This window comes from Podarcis melisellensis (genome assembly GCF_964234715.1).
Source record: "Podarcis melisellensis genome assembly, chromosome: 13".
Taxonomy (NCBI): Eukaryota; Metazoa; Chordata; class Lepidosauria; order Squamata; family Lacertidae; genus Podarcis; species Podarcis melisellensis.
This window is the reverse complement of record NC_138545.1, coordinates 22,997,891-23,019,647: the sequence shown is the minus strand read 5'-3', so window position 1 is coordinate 23,019,647 and position 21,757 is coordinate 22,997,891. Positions and strand designations below refer to the sequence as shown.

General features: G+C 45.4%; 1 protein-coding gene across 1 annotated transcript; it reads right to left on the bottom strand.

Moving 5' to 3' along the window:
- Positions 1 to 3,450: 3,450 nt before the first annotated feature.
- LOC309354758 (vomeronasal type-2 receptor 26-like) lies at positions 3,451 to 4,350 on the bottom strand (the record flags this gene model as incomplete). The annotated part of the gene is made up of 1 exon (XM_081885029.1): positions 3,451 to 4,350. The coding sequence occupies one exon, from the start codon at positions 4,348 to 4,350 to the stop codon at positions 3,451 to 3,453; it is 900 nt and encodes a 299-aa protein (XP_081741155.1).
- Positions 4,351 to 21,757: the final 17,407 nt, after the last annotated feature.

Sequence of the window (21,757 nt, the reverse complement as noted above, 5' to 3'; positions counted from 1 at the left end):
CCCATAGGACGCACACACATTTCCCCTTCATTTTTGGAGGGGAAAAGTGCGTCCTATAGGGCGAAAAATACGGTAGTTTATGTAAGTTGTTCATTTCCTTTGCTTAAACATCTTTGCTATTCCATGATTTTTAAAAAAAATATATTCTCTCAGTCCCAATTATAATTATTTTATGCTTATACAAAATAATTAATTGCAATGGGAAGCTATTGGCTGGCATCCCTTACCAAGCTAGGCTGTGCCTGTGTTCCTAAGATGTTGAATATATGAAACACATTTTATTACACTGTCATCTGTATAAATTGGTTAGACAGCATCTAATCAAACTGATATTAGCAGAACAACCTGACTCCTTTTATGTTGAGGGTCTCATTGAGGATAAGACACTGGCTGTAGCAAAATATCTCTTGGAGGCAGTAAAAATCAGAAATCAGTATATATGGGCTAGAGCTCCTCTGTTGACTAGGAAGGCCACTGTTACATCTTAATAACTCTTGATGTATACCATTGTTGTACTGTGTATTTTGGGTCTATGGACTTCAATAAAGCTGTTTGTGTGAACTACATTTATACATTGCTACTCCCACTTTCTAGTGGGCTTGAATTTGCCGCAGAAACCCTTTCTCTGGAAAACACCTCCAATCGATTTTCCAGAGAGAGGGTTTGCTTAGAAGTTTGACAGGCCGATAAGGTACACATAATTAGTATGAACCTCTGGAGAGAACGACATAGAGGCTCAGGACAAAAATACTAAGCTGTATAATATACAGGAGATGTAAAGAATAGTAAAGTTGGCAGGGTCTTTTGTATCAGGGATCATGAAAAATACACAAGATCTCTGCTGGAAATGGACACCAGAAGCTAGTAATGTCTTTCCTATCAGTGCCTCCCGTTTTAGTTGTTTAGGACCTACAGATGAGAGATGAGTGCAGGGTGGGCACCACAGATGGACGAACTATCCCAGAAGGAGAATGATGTGTCCCCATACCAGAGGTACTACCCCTCCCCTAAAACTCCATATGCTCCATTTCCATTTATACTGTATGCACTCAGAAAAAAATTGTATTTTTTTACATTTAGTTTTCCATGTTACCTGCTCCCTACTGCTCAGCTTAGGTTTCAGCACAGTGATGTGGTGTTTAGGGGAACAATGCAACCCAGTAAACCAGCACTGGAAGAAAACACAGGGAAGGTATGGAAGAATGGCAGACGAAGGTGATAGACTATATGGGACTGGCTGAAATGACTGGCAGAATCCGAGACCAAGGAAAAGAGACGGTGGAAGAAGATTGGAAGAAATTTAAAATTTATCTTAAGTAATATTATAAGATTAATGAGTGCTAAAATGTCGAGGTTATTGAAAAAAAGAGGATTACAGCTGTAAATGATCAAGTAAAAGAGAAAAATAAGGGGTAAATTAGATAATTTTAGAAGAGAGGATTTGCTGAAACAAATTTGGAAATGGGGATGCAGAAAGGGGAGGTATGGGGAAGTCGGAGAAGTAGGGTTTAAGGAAAAAAAGGATTTGAAATTATATTTGTGTGTCTATGTGTTTGTTTTGTATTGTGTATTGTTTGTGTTTAATGACCGCTCCCCGCTTAAAACGGGGGGCGCCCTTTGCGTGGACGCGTGCAGCCCCTAGACCTGGAGCAGCTCCAACAGCATAGGCTAGGCTATGCCTTCCCTCAGGTGGGATACCTGGAGGTCTCCGCCTACCTCAGTCAGTTGTCCAATCCCACCTGGGGGAAAGAGTTGCCAAGGAGACCAGGCCAGGTAGGGGAGGGATTACCTGCCCACACAAAGGAGGGAGGATCTCACCTGGGAATTCTCACTTGGCTCCAGAGCTTCTCCCACCCTACCCACCCTCAGTCAATGTCTTATGTTGCAAGTTAATTTTCCTCACATGTTTTGCAAGTTAATTTTCTTCACAGGTATGCGGGCGCTGCTACGTTAAGGTCGCTGTTAAAGGGCCGGAAAGGAATTTCCCTGCATTGGCAGGTTTCGCTTTTCCCGTAGCAAAACGTCACAACTTTGGCAGTATCAGGCCTTGGGCGGAATCCTTTTGTCCATCTTCCTCTTTGCGGCGGCGATACCAGGGTTCCCCGTTAAAGGGGTTTCTGAAGGGAGGCTTTGACCGTACGCCGGAAGGTCGTCATTGCTCTCCCCTGCGGCGGCGGCGTTACAGGGGCGGCTATCTCTGCTTGAACATATGTTCTCCAGAGACGGCCCATCCCCCCCCCCACACTGGATAACCCTGATGCTCCCTAGGTCCCCGGCTGGGGACTGGGGAGGGAGAACGCCCAATGCCTGAGCCAAGGTCTACCCACATTTGAAATTTAATAAAGTTGTGGCCAATTTAATCCCATAGCACGTTGTCTTGAGTCGTTATTCCACATGACGGGGGGACCGCGCAGGATCTGGGGACTCCGCCTGTCCACGCAATAAGTGTTGAAAAACCAATAAAAATTTTATATATAAAAAAAGAAAACACAGGGAAGGTCTCCACAGCAACCATGTATCTTCCTTTGGTACTCAGGTAACTGTTAGTTTGCAAGCCCCCTCCACAGACAGGTAACTTGGAATAAAAGATAGCAAACACTGCAAAAGACCAACATGCTGAAGGTGATAAGCATGGCTTTGTTGAAACTGACTAGAAAAACCACAGCGAGGGTGATTATGGCCAGGGAACCACATAGCCCATGTTCTTAACCGCAGGCCCAAAGGAGGGCTCCATAAGGGTGTGGTTGGGTGGAGGGGTACCAAAGAAGGATGTTAACAACATCAGAATGGCCAGTTCTAATGCTTGATTAAAGAAGGCACAGAACAGCAAATCAGGCTGCCAGATCTCCCAGTTTTGCAAAGATTCCACTTCATCTGGGTGGGCCTTGCATAGCCAAATTTGCAGTAGCTTAGATATTTTTCCCCTCTCTGGAAAATGTCTTACACATTCTATTTCAGTGTTTCTCATATACTGGGCTGAGAGCCACTAGTGGGCCTTGGGCAACTTTCAAGATGGTGTTAGTGCCACAGCCTGCTCAGTGCTTCTTCACTTCGCTCCCCTGCTAGCTCAGCATCAGTAATCATTTGCAAGCCAAGTAAACGTGATGAGGTGATAAAGAAGTTCAGGGGAGAACAGGGAATGAAAATCTTCCTCATCTTAAAATTTGAGAGAAGAAATGAGGACATTGGGGCACAGCCCAGTGGCTTAAAATAGCAAAAGGTTATATAGGAGAAGTATGGAAGGAAGAGGTGGTCTATTTTCAGTCTCCCCAAGTGTCATCCAAAGTAAAATGCTGTCTGAATTTCAGATTAGAGTTGGGTGGAATGATTTTTTTTATTTAAAATTGAGTTTATAAACCATCACAGTTGTCTCATCAGAATGGCATCAGCATTTAGCTCAGAAACAAAGGTCACACACAAAGTTTGTATTGCTAGAAAATTATATTGTATTCAGGTTTTTTTCCTGAGGAGTTGCTCCCTATTGTTCAGCTCGGGCCTCAGCACTATAATGTAGCATTTCGGGGAAAATATACAACCCAGCAAGCCAAAACTGGATGATAAGATGGAAAAAATTTCCACAGCCACCATGTATTTTCCCTTGGTGCTCAGGTAGGTTGGGACAAAAGATAACCAGACACTGCAAAATATCAACATACTAAATGTGATAAACTTGGCTTCGTTGAAACTGTCAGGCAACTTCCTGGCGAAGAAAGCCACAGTGAAGCTAACAATGGCCAGGAAGCCCAAGTACCCCAAGACAAAGTAAAACATAGTCACAGACCCTTCATTGCATTCTAGTAAAATTTCCTCAGTCACAGAATGTATGTCAACATCTGGAAATGGGGGAGAGGTTGCCAGCCATATAGCACAAATACCTGCTTGCATAAGGGAGCAGGAAAGAACAATGGTGCTAACTAGTCTTTTCCCCACCCATTTCCTCATTTTAGAACCAGGCTTGGTGGCCATGAAAGCCAGAACCACAGTGACCGATTTTGCCAGTACAGAAGAAACAGCCATGGAGAAGATGATGCCAAAGGCAGTTTGTCGGAATAGACACCCCAGTATCCAAGGTCTGCCAATGAAGAGCAATACACAGAGGGGGCAGAGCAGGAGGGAGAGAAGGAGAAGGTAGGTAAGATTCCTGTTGTTAGCTTTGACAATAGGAGTGTCATGATACTTCATAAATGCCAGGAGCACAAGAGCTGTGATTAAAGAACATGAAAGAGCACAAGTGACTAAGCTGATTCCCAAGGGCTCTTCAAAGGCCAGGAAGCTTACAACTTTGGGAGTGCAAAAATCCTGATCTCCATTTGGGTGACGGTCTTCTGGGCACCAGAGACAGTCGTTCATGTCTGAAAAACAATATTCCCGGTCAGTCTTCCCAAACATTTCCTGATGCTAAATTGATATTGCAGTCTGAATGGCTGGCCCTTTTGCTGCCTATGTGAAAGGAGAATGTTTCTATCCTATAACACAGGTTTGGGGAAGACTTGTTCCATGTCCAATACGTGTAGGGCACCTTTTCCTGGCAGCACAGGGGCCCATAGGCTGCATCAAAATACTGGGTTCTTGTTTTGCCTGGTATCTTGCCCATGCCATGGGCTTAAAGTTGTCCCATTAGCCAATGCAAAGGGGAGTGGAAATATTTCATCAGTTGTATCATGGGGTGAAAGTGTCCTGAAATGCCATTGCAGTAGCAAATTTGTGTGTGTGTGTGTGTGTGTGTGTGTGTGTGTGAGAGAGAGAGAGAGAGAGAGAGAGAGAGAGAGAGATATCTTTGAAATATTTTAAGAATTTTGAGTCCTGACCTCCAGCTGTCTTAATGGCACAGCTCCCACAATAGCAGAGACCATTGGCAAAGATGAAACAAGGATGATTTGAGGGTAATTGTCCTTGCAAACTCCCCCCAGGGAATGGGGGATGTGAGCTTTAATCAGATCATCTCAGTACCTGCCTTTTGCTCTGACATGGAGGTGATTGGCAGGGAGACTCTGAGTGCAAAAGCACTTCGCTTCTCGGTCACCCTCCAATGCCACCATTAAGAGCAGCTGTTCTTCTGTTCATTAAGAGATTAATTAGGATTAATGCACAAACATGTGCTGCTAATTGCGTGTTGAGTCCCACAATGCCACCCACCAAAAAATTCACACTTCACACATGATTTTTTGTTTAAGGTTTTTTGGCATAATTTTGGCCACAACTTTATTAAAATACAAAAAATGTGAGTGGTTGCTTAGGCATTGGTTATGACTATCTGTCCTTGCCCTCAGGGACAGAGCTGGCCTTCCGGACACCAGCGGAAGCCAGCTGGCCTTCCGGACACCAGCGGAAGCCAGCGTGGGAAACAAGTATTGGGTGAGAAATGAGGCTGGGAATCAGACCAACACTTCTCACCCTCATGTTCCGGTGGGGCTTGCACGGCCCAAGTCCGACTCCGGGGACAAGGATGAAAAGAATGGCAAGCCCCTGGATTCCTTTAACAGAATTCCCTTCGCATCATTTGGAGGGATAGGCACTTACCCCTCCAAGCACCAATTTAACCAATGCCTAACCGCCATGGAGCCCTCAGCTCACCGCCAAACCACTCACAGCCCCAACCAAGACCTCAGCTTGGTCACCACCGCACCAATCCAAGCCTCATTCCCTGAAGCAGAAAGGTGCACACCATCAGCTCTGAAAAAGGATGGCCTCTAAAAAAGAATCTCGGGGTGGGAAATCACATCACCACCCAACTCCAAAACCTTTTTGACCACCGCAGCATTGATGCGTTTTCTGGCCCTTTCAGTGGCGGCCGGGCAACGACTGCCCCTCCAGACGCAACGTTGCAAGAGCTTTGACCACAAGATTCTCACTGTTGGCACCATTGCCCGCAGCGTCTCCAGGTCACCCAAAATTGCAGCACGTAGTGACAAGCAGTCCATGGTCACCATGTCGTTCTCGCCCAGCTGCACCACAATAGCAGCTGGCGGCCCCTCCAGGAGCAACCGCCTCCGGATACTTGGCAGGAACTCTGACCAGCGCTTTCCTCGTCTGGACAGCCAGGACAACCGAACGTGTGGAGGAAGGCCGAGATCTGGACTCCATCCAGATTGCCGTGCTGCGACACCAGCCCAATGGGCGATACTGTGCCCCACCATCCAAATGCGGACCACCGCTAAACCTAATAAAAGTATAAAATAAAAGCAGTGTAAGATGCCAATTGTCAGCGAACATAACCTTTGAACGCATTTGATTTCCAGCGACCCAAATCCTTTATTCTGGCAGCTGACAAGCCCCAGTGGGCAGCTGTCGTGGCAGCCCCTATCCTAAAAGAATGGGGGGCGAAACCTTGTGCTGTGCCGCCACAAGCCAGAATCGCCTTACACATCACCTTTGCAAACTGGTGTCTTGACAGGGGCAAACCATTCTCATGCCTTAGCAGAGGCCCCATTGGTTCACGACTAGCAGCACCTGACCTCAGCAGGGCAGCACTGATGACTAGGCCCCACCATATCGTCAGTACCAGCAAACATTGTGGGGGAGCAAAGAATCCCAAGGCAATCGCATCCCGCCAGGTGTCGTTCCCCTTAGGGGAAAGATGCACCCCATCTGCCCTATAGAGGGCAACAGCTTTGAAGAAAATAGCAGGGTGCAATATTACAGAACCACCTAAAGCAAGGACCTATTTTATTTTATTTGTTATTTTATTTTATTATATTTACTTTATTTTATTCTATTGTCCACTGCCTTATTAACATGCTTTCTGGCCTGCTCAGTGGTAGTTTGTCTAGGCATTGGTTCCCGACTAGCTGCACCTGACCTTAGCAGGGCAGCACTGACGACTGGGCCCCACCATATCGTCAGTACAAATAAACAGCGTGGGGGAGCAATGAAACAGGATCAGACTCAAGCTCACCCCCAAATGCTCCCAGGGACTCTTGTGTGGCCCTACCCCTCAAAAAGGGTCGACAAAAGCATAGCGAAACCTTGGATTCCCTTAATGGAATATCTTTGCGCATTGGAGGGGACATGTGCTCCAACCCCCCCTCCAGACCACCTTGAACCAATGCCTTAAGTTATTTTGAGTCCAGGGAGAGCTGCCATCAACTCAATCCAAGCCCTCTTGCATGCAGGAATGCAAACTTATGCTGGAGGAAGACAGCAAACATTCTCGCCCAGCTGTACCACCAGCACTGCGGGAGGACCTGCACAGGTCACACTCGAACACACCCAAGGAAGAATCTCCTCCCAGAGCATTCCCCATCAGGACATCCAGTAAATGTTCACATGGGCAGGAAGACTGAGATGGCGCCCCAGTCCCAACTCGTCAACATGCTTGCCAGCCTAGTGTACGATGCTGTGACCCAAATGTACACAGCTGCTCCTATGAAAAAAGGAAATAACAGACAAGCATCAGCACAGACATCATTTGACACTTCTTGATATAACCCTTGTCAGCGTAAGACTTCCAATGACCCATATTCACAATCCTGTCTACTGACAGGCCCCCAGTCTGCAGCCTTTTCAGCAGTCCTATTTGAAAGGAATGAGGCATGTTCAGCGGTAAGCAAGCCGCAGGCCGTAATAACTGGTGCACGACGTAAGCACATTGATGCCTGGCTAACGGGAACCCATTTTCATGCACTAGGAGCGGGCCAGCCTCCAGGGAATGAAAAGCCAAATATTCTGTTATCCATAACTGGGCAAGGGCCCTCCTCACTTGTGGCGGGAACCCTGATTGTGGCACTCCTGCCCACTAAAACTGTTTTTGAGTTCCCGATTCTAAAGACAAGCTCCAAAGGATAAAGAAAAGTCCTGAAGCAATAAGCCTCCAAACTCTCAGCCTCATGCTGGCACCAACAACCATTTTCCCAACCCTCAGTGCGAAAATGCAATGGACTACTGAAAGGAATCTCGCCTTGATCTTTAACCAGCAGACAAGTTTTAACTTGTTGCAGATACTACATAGGTAAAATTGACAAACTTCCTGCCCGATGTCCTATGAGTTTGGAGCCTATTCCAACCTTCCAAGGCCCTGCGCACTATAACTTTATACAAGGGTCTCTGAAAATTAAGCTTCAGTGTAACAGACATTGCAGCGGACTGAATTCTGATAGTTATAACAGCACGCCCAATCTGCAGCAGGTGGACCAAATACTGCAGGCTCTGCTCAGAGGATGGGGGCTAATTCATCTGAATGGCCGAGGACTGCCAGCTTAAGGCTAAGAAATCCATCCAGGCCATCCCATAAGAGCTAAAAGCAGAAGGGGAAATGGAAGCTGCTGCTCTCTGTAAATACTAATTGCCACAGGTGGTCTGGAAAAGTCTGGCAACAGCTGAGTCTGGAGCCCAGGATCTGAAGCGCTTCATCTGAAAATGGGATAGAGTGACAGCAACATCATTAGAGCATCCCATAATTTGGAGAGTAGAAAGCACAATATTAAACCTTAAGCGGCGCAGTTCGAAAGCGTGAGTGGAGGGGCGGAGAATCTGCTGGAGCGTGAGGACTGTTTTGCCAAGACGCTCACCACTACCTGGTTATCAGACCAAAAGCAGATCCGATGGTCACTGAACTCCTCGGGCCACATGTGAACTGCTACTACAATGTGGAAAACTCAAGAAAAGTTATGTCACATGATTGCCTCACCACATCGGGCTTGAGGCCATAGCTTTGCACACCAGCGGCCCTTGAAATAAAACCAAAGGGCAAAGATCAAGCAGCACCAGCATGAACCCGAAAATCCTTGTGCGGGTTCAAGGTATCCTGCCATGGCGAACTACTATTGCATCCATTCAGGAATTGCTACCATCGCCTGATATCTGCCTTCACCACACTTGGTAGGCATGCACAAAGGTAAGGGGACCTCAGGCCGCAGGCAGCCTGGCCTAGTGGGAAGATTAATTAAGTGGCCCAGCAAGATCGGATCTGATAAAGCATCACTTGCTACAGAGGAAGTATTACAAAATAACTTCCTTCAAGGCAGACAGCTTCTCCATAGGCAAGTGGTTTGTTTTAGCAACGATATCCACTGGATACCTAAATAAAATGGGAATAAGGGCAAAAGGTATTGAGCTATTGCTTGCCAGCTTCCAGCCCCCGCTTGGGCAGGGGACATCTTGTGCTGCCATCATGATATGTAAATTTACAGGGCCGACGCTGGCCAGAACCCCTAAAGAAGTCCTGACAAAGCTGCCGCCGAGCCAGCTTCCTTTTCCGACACACACTCTGTGCAATGCAACTACACACTCCGTGCAATGCAAAAAGCACGCTCTGTGCAATGCAACTACATACTCCGTGCAATGCACACAGAAACCCTCCGTGCAATGCAACTACATACTCCGTTCAATGCAACTACACACTCCGTGCAATGCAAAAAGCACGCTCTGTGCAATGCAACTACACACTCCGTGCAATGCACACACAAACCCTCCGTGCAATGCAACTACATACTCCGTTCAATGCAACTACACACTCCGTGCAATGCAAAAACACGCTCTGTGCAATGCAAATACACACTCCGTGCAATGCACACACAAACCCTCCGTGCAATGCAACTACGCACTCCGTTCAATGGAACTACACTCCATGCAATGCAACTACACACTCCGTGCAATGCAAAAAGCACGCTCTGTGCAATGCAACTACATACTCCGTGCAATGCACACAGAAACCCTCCGTGCAATGCAACTACATACTCCGTTCAATGCAACTACACACTCCGTGCAATGCAAAAAGCACGCTCTGTGCAATGCAACTACACACTCCGTGCAATGCACACACAAACCCTCCGTGCAATGCAACTACATACTCCGTTCAATGCAACTACACACTCCGTGCAATGCAAAAACACGCTCTGTGCAATGCAAATACACACTCCGTGCAATGCACACACAAACCCTCCGTGCAATGCAACTACGCACTCCGTTCAATGGAACTACACTCCATGCAATGCAACTACACACTCTGTGCAATGCAACTACACCCTCCGTGCACTGCACACACCCTCCGTTCAATGCAACTACACCCTCCGTCCAATGCACACACTCTCCGTGCAATGCAAAAAACAGACTCTGTGCAATGCAACTACACCCTCCATGCAATGCACAGATTCCGTGCAATGCAACTACACACTCCGTGCAATGCACACACACACTCCGTGCAATGCAACAACACACTCCGTGCAATGCAAACACACTCTCTGTGCAATGCACACACCCCTGTGCAATGCAACTGCAAATCTCTCACGCAATGCAATGCAATTGCAGCCCGTGCAGCGCCGTGCCCTGCAACGCACAGAGCAAACTGCAATGCGGGCACGCAAAGGTGCTTTCTCCCACTTGCATATTACAAATGTGGCGCCCATTACATCCCTCGCAGTGAGGTAATCACCAAAAGGACCTAAGTGTCCAGGTAGACCAGTATGGGAGCATGCAGCTGTCCCATACAGGGACCAATCCTGCAACCTAGGCATTACCGGCACTATGCGCTGACCCAGTGAAACCAATGCTTATAGACCACATGGGGACACTATTCAGGCCGGAAATGCTTCCAGGCCATCAAATTCTAGGACAAAGCCCTAGGATCACCTGCTAGGCCAGGCATAAATGTTTCCAGTGAAATAGGAGAGTTGAGGTAGCCCACAGCTTGTCCAGGTACCCCTGATTGCCCTTTTAGAGGGAAGCACCCCTTCAAGAAAACCCAAAGTTCTTTTATCACAAATGGGCAGAACTACCCAGCAACAGAATAGCCTAAAAGGAGCAGTTAGTTTTGTTTTGTTATAACAATGGCTAAGAGGGGGATATGAACCCTGTCTCCCAGGTCCTAGTCTTGCACTTTAGCCACTAAGCCACAATGGCTCGTCTCTAAAATGGCATTCGCCACTATCAGGGCAAAACAAACTTAAAGAAAATAAACTTGTTCAGAAATGGCATAGTTCAAGAGCATATACAGAGTGCTCTAATCCTTGGAGGCACAGAGAGCCTCTGGGGCCCTCTGTCTGCCTCAGAATACATTAGGAGCAACTGGGCCTGCAAGCAGATACATTCCTATAGCTAGAATGAGTCACGTGTCAGAGACTTAACAATTAACTGCTACCTGTAGTAGACTTAGGCTTGGAAGTTAATGTGCAGGCCGAATAGGCCTTCCTGTTTCTGCTCTTGAGAATCTTAGTCTCATAGCAATATTAAAGGAAGCCAAATTAGTGCTCCCACCCAAGGCTAGCTTAAAATTTGGCCAACAGCGCTGCACACACTCAAATAAAGCCAACCTTCGGGGGTGCTATCAACGAAAGTGATTCCAGCTAAGCTGGGAACAGCCTTGACTAGCCCCACAATTTCAACGAGAGAAATGGGGGAAACTTTTGCGAAAGAAAGCGGCTCTTTCCCTATTGGGAAAGGCATGCCACGGATATAGGGAGAATCTTCCCACAAGGGTAAGGGGTGGGGTGGGAAATCGAACAGGAAAAAAGGGGGGGAATTAGATTATTTAAGGGACTAGAGAGGATTAAAAAGAAAGGGGAAATAAAGAAATAAAGAAATGTAACCAGACAATGAGAAGATTGTCCAAGTGCTCCATGTGATCCGGTGCAAAAATGGCCAAGAGGACGTCCTACGTCTGGCCCCTGTATTTAAAGACTCTGACCCCTCCTCCAAATTGGCAACAATCAAAACTCCCCAGCAACCCAAAGTTAACCACTTAAAGGCTTGGGTTCCTCACCAAATTTGCCTAGTCACTGCAGGGTGGCCTGTTTCCCAACCGCAACACGTGCTCTCTGTTATGGAGAACACGCCTTTTGGGACAAGATTAAGGACTGCCAAATTGAAGCAGCTACAAGGTTGTACAGATTTAAATTGGAAGTGACTTAATTCGAGCAGCAAGACGGTATGTGTTGCGGGGGAGCCAATCACTTCATTATAAATCCTTTGTTACATAAATGACTCAGCAACCCCCCTGAGAATGCCAAAAAACTTTGTTCTTCAAAGCAAGTGAAGAAGAAAAGAGATGGGAGTACGGATATTGATTCTAATGACAAATGGGACTGTGTGAGGAAAATACTGTATTACGTTTGGAATCATTATAAAAAGGGCTTGGAGCCACTACAGAGTTAATTCTTTTACTTACCTCCTCATTGAGGGGAGGAGGGACTGGACTTTGAAGACTTGCTGGGGCTCTGGTGGGGAACTAGATCATTCTTCTACGGATAATTATAATTAATTGCTTTGACTGGATTTGGAGGGGAGAACGTGGAGGCCTGCAGGGCTTTGGCAGGACATTGGGTGACTCCCTGCTTGAAACTGAGAGTGGAATTTTACAGCTGCATCATAAGAGTTGGGAACAAAGAGACCTCTCCAGAGTAACTCTGAGTCAACAGAGCTGTAACACACAAAGGAGATCAGGAATAATTAATATGGACATCATATTTGATAAAGAACTACAGGAACAATTGATGAAAATTAAAACCTTACACAGTAAGAGGAAAGGAGAACTTCACTTGCAAATTTACAAATTACTATATGTGTTAATGCAAATTGAAGTTAATTATTGTAGCTGTGGTATAAGGGATTTTATCAAGAATGGGTTGTATTTGGTTTGAGCAATAGTCTGGAGGCAGAATTAAAGGGAATCAGACCTTGAAGTACAGCATGTGGGAAGCCACACAAAAATTATAATTGGCTATGTAATTGATTTGTATTTGAATTGATATTGCTATTTGGTATTAATATAATATGGCACATATTGCATTTTGGTAATTGAAAATTAATAAAAATCATTTAACAGCAACAAAATGAATTTTGAGTCCTAAATAATGGGGGGGGGGGTGGACTTCTGACCTTAGCATGATGATCTGGGAGGATATTTCATTCCTTAGCCACAATGCTGTACCCAAGCATTGCTGAACCAATCAGTACTCATGTTACACTTAGGTCTTCCATATCTGACTGGGAAAGATGCCAAATCAGAATAGGGGCATTTTGAATATATGAAACCAGTCTTATTCATCTCTTGTCAGCAAGTTTCCTATCAACACCTACACGCCTTCAAATTGCATTTTGTATATTGCTGAGATTCACCTTGAAATTGTTTTTCCAAAGAGATTTCAAAAATTGACTTTTATATGTGGGATTATTCTTAATTGGTTTTACTATTGATATTTTATGAGAAGGAATTCATAGATTGAATCCAACAAACAAACGAGCAAACAACTAACATATGAGGTCCATTTGCAAATTGGTGGACCTGCTGGAAGATACTCTCAAAAATAAAATTTAAAAAAAGCATCCAGTTCTCAACTTTTTACAGTCTTAACTCAGTTCATTTACTGGTATGCTGTGTTCAAAGACATTAGTGGGTATATATTTATTCTTTTTTTTATTTATTTCCCCTGCAGATTTTATTTTATGCAATTCTGTACCTGCGTTCAGGCGTGGACCTCCTTTTTTCCTCCCTGATGTGTCCCCAATTATCTCATAATCAAAAATTTATATATTTTTTACCTTTCAATTTGGTTCCTGGTCCTTTTATTTTAGAGAGGCTGCTGTTTTGATGACAGATCTCGAGGCTTCTTGCTGTGTGGTCTTGTTCTCAATGTGTGTCTGCACTCAATCATGGAGCCCTTTCAGCTCCCTCAGGAGCTTTGAAAACTGTATGAGAGTGTTCGCTGACACTGCTGGACCCTCCAGAACCCAAAGTAAAACCTTCAGGGTTTTTGTTTTTGTTTTTTTGAGAAGGTGCATTGTCTTCACGACCTTCTTTTCTCCTCACAGCAAGCAGATCGCTCGGAATGAGCAATTTCTGCCATCCGCCATTCCCTGTGGCAGACCCAGAAGTCTCCTTGAGGCATCTAATGATAAGCCTGCATTTTTATCAAAGCTTATATATTTTATTAAGGCTTGCTTGTATTTAAAAATGAGCTTTAAAAAAAGGATTTTCAAATGTTTCATGCCAGGCAGAGAAAAAACCTTGGCTTTTCTCCTAAGACAAGAGGGCCCCATTGATTTATAGTAGAAAAACAATTCTCAAAGTCATAAAAAGGGGAAATTACATATGCTGCCCTTGCAGGCTGAGAAAACACAATTAGGAATGAGTAAATAGTAAAATAATACCAATGTGCCTCCCAGTAAAATGAGCCATATCTTCTTCCTAAGGTTGAAAGGCCAAGAGCAGTGAAAAAGACAACTGACTTGGCTGGAAGAATGAGAGTATTTTTTGGGAAATCTTTTAAAACATTTAGCTGACAGAAAAGAGAGCATTTTTGAAAAGTCTTTTCTAAAGCTGTTTCTTTCTTAAACTGAGAGAGTTAAAAAGGGCAATAAATGTTGGGAAAAGGCAACTGGCTTGGCTGGAGAAGAAGCTTCTTCCTATTTTATTTTGAGGCTGGAGAGGAGGGTGAAAGGGGGAGGTGTAAACTAAAAGAGGCTTCTTTAAAAGCTGTTTTTCACTGAGTTCCTTCCTTTTTACTTTGAGAAGCTTTATTCTTTTAAGAGGCTACCTATGATAATGTATGAAATATAATAGCTTAAATATATTGGCTTAAATGTAATTATGCAAAGGATTTAAGGAATGCTAGATTCTTATTTCATATGGTTGTAAGAGTTGTATTTATCCTGAAATTAAGTCAGCCACCAGCCTAGCCCCCCTGCCAGACAGAAGACGCCATCCAAGCACTCTTGATATATAGTTGTCAGGCATTTGTTTAGAAACCTTAAATGAAGGAAATCTTTCAATGTTGATGTGAACTCAAGATCCTTGACATCTGTTGAACATAAAAATGTAAGATTAAACATTTGTTTTAGAAGGCAATAGGGCAAGGAGGGCAAGAGGTGAGCTGGTAATTAAGATTCCATGTAAGATATATTATTACTTATTTGTCATATATATAGCTCTTTGTCTCCCTTATAAGGGCAAGGAAATGGGTGTATCTTTTGTGGGTGTATCTTTTGTGATTGGTTCTACCAAACAGCCAATAGGAATTTCAACCAGGCTGATTGGACAGAGGCAGCCACAGGAGGAGCAAAGGGGGCTGGATTAAGGGAATATAAGTGCTGGCCAGGATGGCAGGAGGCCAGGCCAGAGCTTGGTAACCATATACCACTGAGCCTCTCATTTATTTGTCTGACAAATAAATTAATATTTTAATTTCTCTATTGCTGCGTTGAATATTTCATTCCAGCTAAGCGTTAACCACAAGCAGAGGTGCTACATTTTATGGTGCCCTGTGACTCGGATAAGTGGTCTGCTGGAACGCAGCCCCTTCGCCCTACTGGGCAGGGTACAAGAGAGAGGACAACTGCTTACCCAAAGCGCGCACTGGTAAATTTTTCCAGGGGGAACGCAGAAGACTCGTCTGTCTGATACCCTGCTCACTGGCGGCGACGGACCGGGGGAAACAGGGAACCAACCAAGGGTAAGTGCACAAAGGGATTTTTGGCCCTCCAATTAATTAGGAGGAAGAGAAGTCTTGATCAAACTTCTGCGTCTCAGTAAGGGGAAACTGAGTACGCTAGGTGGTTGGGTACATCAGATGGTGGTCTGGTGGAGGAAAAGGGAAAATTGGGAGGTAGAGTGTGGTGAAGTATCCAGCGCATTGTATGTGTGAGAAAGTACAGAGCAATCTGTAGCTGACCTGAGTGTGGAGTGGGCAGTACTTCGGTTCCTAGTGAGGCGACTCCATCTAGGCAAGGAAACCCACAAAGCGCGTCTGTGAGTGACTGAGTGGATACTTCACAGGGCCATACAATGGGAGTTGGGGGTTCAAAGGGGGAAAATACACCTCTTGAGTGTATGTTAAATAATTTTAAGAAAGCCTTCTCAGGGGCATATGGAGTCAAAATGACGCCAGAGCGCTTGAGAACGTTATGTGAACTAGAATGGCCAAAACAAAGTACTGGATGGCCATCCCAGGGAACCTTTGATATAAATTTAGTAAGCAAACTTTGGTCTGATATCGCCAAAGAAACTGGAGGGTGCCCAGAACAATTTCCATATATAGATTCCTGGCTGAGCACATTAAATAAAAATCCTCCATGGATAAGGGAATGCAAAGTCAAACGATGCAAATTATTGGCTGTAAAAGCCGAAGCTAGGAAAGGAATCTTGCCAAATAAACTTAAACCCATTTTTGAGGGGCCAGAGGAAGAGGTGCTTCCACCCCCACCCTATGCTCCACATCGAAGGGAGCCTAATCCAAACACTCCACCAGTTGTAACCCCAAGGCAAGAAAGTGGAATGAATAATGGGGGTGGAGTCACAGAGCTTGATTCCTTGATAGATTATGATAAATATCTTCAGGAGGCATTGGAGTCCTATAATAAAGCCCAAGCAGAAGTGGTTATTCCACCTGTGACTCCTAATAGACCTCCATCTACAGTCTCCTTTAGTGGAACAACTGATTGCCCACCCCAAACCCCTGTACATCCAAGTCCCAGAGAAATATTACAGAAGTTACAGGGAGACCTTGATCGGTCAGCAAGCAATACAGCCAGGCGTATAAAGCTGCTAAAAGAACGCCTTGGAACAGATACCATCCCCTATGATTTGAGGCCCCTAGAGCAAAGTGAAGAAAAAGGTCACGTAGTAGCCCCTCTTAGAAGAGTATTTGATGCACTTGAGGAGCCTGTGCTGGTTAATGGGCAACCCGGACCACGGCCACCTCGAACTTCGACCCTGCAATATATTCCATTCACGACTACAGATCTGATGAATTGGAAAACACACACCCCATCTTTTGCAGAAAAACCTCAGGCTATGATGGACTTGGTGACTTCAATAGTAAATACTCATAGCCCTACTTGGACAGATTGTCGCCAGCTCCTAAATACTCTTTTCACCACTGAGGAAAGGAGAGACATAATTGAAAAGGCACAGATATATTTGCGTGAGCAGGCCAGAGTGGGAAATATTTTTAATATTGACCGTCATCTCCAAGACAACTTTCCCTTGGAAGATCCTAATTGGGATCCAAACAATGCAATTCACCTGACCAGACTTACCACCTACCGCCAGACGCTTGTGCAAGGTATCCGCAGGGCATGTCAGAAGCCCACTAATATGTCTAAAGTCTCAGAAGTAGAACAGAAACCAAATGAGAGTCCGGGAGACTTTTTAGAGAGGCTGCAGGAAGCCTATCGTATATGGACTCCTTTTGACCCTGAAGCCCCTGAAAACAGCAGAATGATTACTGCTACATTTGTGGCCCAGTGTGCTTCTGACATTCGTAAGAAAATTCAGAAATCAGAAGGATGGGAAGGGATGCTGATGAGCCAAATTATGGCCATTGCACGCCGAGTTTATCGGAATAGGGATGAGGCTGAGAAACAAGAGAAGAAGAAGTGGCAGAAGGAAAAGATGGTGATGCTAGCCACAGCAGTGAAGCAAGACCACCGCCCCTTAAATGGAGGGAGAGGGCGAGGAAGGAATCCACCATTGGGAAGGAATCAATGTGCAAATTGCAAGAAGGAGGGTCACTGGAAGCGGGAATGTCCTGAACCCTTGAGGTTGGAAGAAGTACGCCCAGGCCCATGCCCAGGCCCAGGCTCCGGCCCAAGAAACCAGGGACGGGGACGGGGAATGATCCGAGATGGAAGATATCAGAGACCAGGACAGGGACGGAGTAGAGACAATTTCATTGGACTGGCAGAAGAGGATTTTACTCAAGACTAGGAACGACCGGACTCCATAAAGTTAGGCTTCCAGGAGCCCACGGTCACGATTCAATTAGGGAGCCATTTAATAGACTTTATGATTGATACTGGGGCTGAATACTCAGTACTCCCAGAACTATTGCAGAAAAAGGCATCCAAAAGTGTAGTCATTAAAAGTGCCACTGGACAGTCAGCTAAGAGGTCTTTCCTCCAACCTTTGGAATGCCAGATTGGGGGACATCGTTTAACCCATCAGTTTTTGTATATACCTGAGTGTCCAATACCTCTCTTAGGCAGAGATATGCTGTCCAAATTGCAGGCCCAAATCACCTTCACTCCTCGAGGTCCAGAAATGAAACTGCCATCAAAAGCAGCAGGAATAATTACCCTCTCAGTACCTAAGGAACAATCATGGCGCCTAATGTCAGCCTTGCAAGTCCAACCCACATTGGATACAGAATTAAACAAGCTCCTCCGAACTCTACAGGTGCCACCAGGAGTATGGGCCGAAAATAGCCCACCAGGAATGGCTAAGAATATAGCTCCAATTGTAGTAACCCTAAAACCTATGGCTACCCCTGTATCTGTAAGGCAATATCCCTTACCCCGGCGAGCAGCAGAGGGCATCCAGAAACATTTGGACCGCCTATTAAAATATGGTCTGCTTAAGCCTTGCCAATCAGAATGGAACACACCCCTTTTGCCTGTTCGAAAACCTGGGACAGATGAATACAGGCCAGTGCAGGACTTGAGGCTCGTAAACCAGGCTATCGAGACCTTGCACCCAAATGTACCAAACCCATATACCTTGCTGAGTTTGATCCCACCAGAAGCAACATTTTTTACTGTATTGGACTTGAAAGATGCATTCTTCTGTTGCCGGCTGGCACCACAGAGCCAACCTATATTTGCCTTCCAGTGGGAAGACCCTTTGACAGGAACAAAAGGCCAGCTAACCTGGACAAGATTGCCCCAGGGATTCAAAAATTCCCCAACTTTATTTGGCACTGCCTTGGCGAGGGATCTAACAAGTTACCCCTCAATACCGGGAGAAAAGGTGGTTCTGCAATATGTAGATGACCTTATATTAGCGGCAAAAGATTTTGATACCTGTAAAGAAGGGACAGAGGAACTGCTCCACTTGCTCTGGGAAGCTGGCTACCGAGTTTCCCAGAAAAAGGCACAGTTATGTTTAGAAAAGGTCAAATATTTGGGCTTTGACATCTCACACCAACAACGAGCATTGAGACCAGAGAGGAAAGAAGCTATTTGCCTTATCAAGGAACCTACCACAAGAAAACAACTTAGAGGATTCCTGGGAACAGCAGGGTTTTGTAGACTATGGATACCTGATTTCAGCAGTCTGGCCAAGCCCTTACATGAAAGCACTCGAGGTGCAGAAAAGGACCCATTCGTATGGGGACCTGAGCAGAAACAAGCCTTTTTAGTTATCAAACAACGACTTATGGAGGCCCCAGCCCTTGGATTGCCTAATTCGGAAAAACCCTTTCAGCTGTATGTACATGAACAGAATGGGATTGCAGCGGCAGTCCTGACCCAGAGATTAGGAAGTTGGAACCGTCCAGTAGCTTATTTGTCTAAACAATTGGACTCAGTAGCAAAAGGATGGCCTCCATGCCTAAGGGCAGTAGCGGCCACTGCAAGCCTTGTCAAAGAAGCTGATAAATTTACCTTCGGCCAGACGATGTATGTGAATGTACCTCATGCTGTTCTGACACTCATGGAATATAAGGGTAGTTATTGGCTAACGAACCCAAGGATGGCTAGATACCAAGGCCTATTGTGTGAAAATCCCAGGATTCATCTACGAGTAGTGAATATGCTCAATCCAGCGACTTTGCTGCCCCTACCAGAGGTAGATGATGAAGAATCACATGATTGTCTCCAAATAATGGATGAAGTTTATTCCAGTAGACCTGATCTGAAAGATGAGCCATTGAAAAATCCAGATGTTGTATATTATACGGATGGTAGCAGTTACCTGCATGAAGGTGCCAGACGAGCAGGATATGCTGTGGTCACCAATGAGGAAGTTGTGGAAGCTGAAGCTTTGCCTGCTGGCACCCCAGCACAAAAAGCTGAACTTATAGGCTTAACTAGAGCTCTGCAATTGGCAGCTGGATGTAAGGCAAACATCTATACTGATTCTAAATATGCCTTCTTAACCCTGCATGCACATGGAGCTCTATGGAAAGAAAGAGGTCTAATCGGAGCCCACGGGAAGGCCTTGAAATATGGACCTGAAGTAGAAATCCTGTTAGAAGCAGTATGGGCTCCAGAACAGATTGCTGTAATGCACTGCAAAGGTCATGGACGAGGAAGGGATCCAATAACCAGAGGAAATCATGCTGCTGACAAAGCAGCCCGAGAGGCAGCCCAAAAGCCTGTGGGAGGATTTATAGCAGCCCTCATACCAGAGATAGTTCCAGAAGAAGTTAAACCTCACTATACCCCAGAAGAGAGGAAGTGGGCTGAACAGGAAGGAGCGGTTGTGAAGGACGGTTGGATGATCCTGCCGGATAATAGGATTTATGTACCTCATCATCTAGCAGGCACAATTGTAAGAAATTATCATGAATCTACTCACCTTGGCGGTACTGCAACCAGAGAGAGTCTCAGTCGGAAGTTGTATATTATTAATCTATCACAATTAGCAACTTGCATTTCACAGAAATGTGTTCTTTGTGTTAAAAACAATCCCAGGCAGGGACCGGTACAACCTCCTGGAATTCAGCATGTGGGATACGTCCCCATGGAAAGCCTAATTGTGGACTTCACAGAGCTGGTCCCTTCTAAGGGATTCAAGTATCTCCTTGTGTTTGTAGATACTCTTACCGGATGGGTTGAAGCTTTTCCCACCCGAACTGAAAAGGCACGAGAGGTAACTAAGAGACTCCTCACTGAATTGATCCCGAGGTTTGGATTACCTAGATGCATTGGAAGTGATAATGGGCCAGCGTTCATTGATCAAGTAGTACAAGAAGTATGTCGAGTCCTACAAGTAAAATGGAGACTGCATGCAGCATATAGGCCTCAGAGTTCAGGGAAAACTGAAAGAATGAATCGGACTCTGAAAACCCAATTGGCAAAATTAACCCAGGAAACGGGATTGGGATGGGTAGATGTGTTACCCATAACACTGTTTCGTGTTAGGTGTGCACCCACAAAAAGACTTAAGTTGTCACCTTTTGAGCTCCTGTATGGGAGACCGCCCTCCTTTGTTCAGGATATTCCAGCTGATCTTAAACAAATAGGAGACTATGTGACACAGGGACAAGTGCAATCTCTCTCCCGTGTTTTTGTTTCTCTTAACAGGTGGGCCCTCGAACGCACGCCGTGCAGCATTGCCGAGCCGATTCATCAGTTCCAGGCTGGCGATAGCGTATGGGTGAAAGAGTGGAAACGCGATCCACTTGCACCTAAATGGCGTGGACCTTACACCGTCTTGCTCTCTACTCCAACAGCGGTGAAGGTAGCTGAGGTGACCCCCTGGATTCATCACTCTCGTTTGAAGAAGTCTGAAGGCAGTTGGACGTGCAAAGGTGACCCCTCTAATCCTTTAAAACTGACTCTCTCCAAAAACCCCTGTATCTAGCCCTACCGGGAACGGGCTAGGTCACGGGCAACATTTGACGACCGGCCTGCTGCAGCCACTACCTGGAAGCTGGCTGACCTGCGCACGCCTGAAGCTTGAGGAGCGTCTGAACCAGCGACTGTGAACGGGAAGATTCTCTTATACAATCGATTGACTGCCCCCTTGTGGAACAATTATAAGTGATATTACTCATTGGGGATCCTCGGGATATATGTTTTGGTCCTGGTGGTTCCCCATTTCTGTCACTGGGGGAATTATATTGGGACTAATAATTATTTGCTATCACAATAAGGTAATCTTTTGTGGAAGGAATGCATATGCTAGACATCAACATGATTTCATTATTAATCCTGATCCCTTGGGAAGGGGAAGGGTCCATGAATCTGACCAAATTTGCTAAATATGGATTCCGCCATGACCACAATATGTGGGTAGGCTTAGCTGAGATGGTAGCCAATGTTGCAAATAGGACTAATTGCCTTGTTTGCTCTCTTGGGCCAGATGATTCAGAGGGAGGTATGC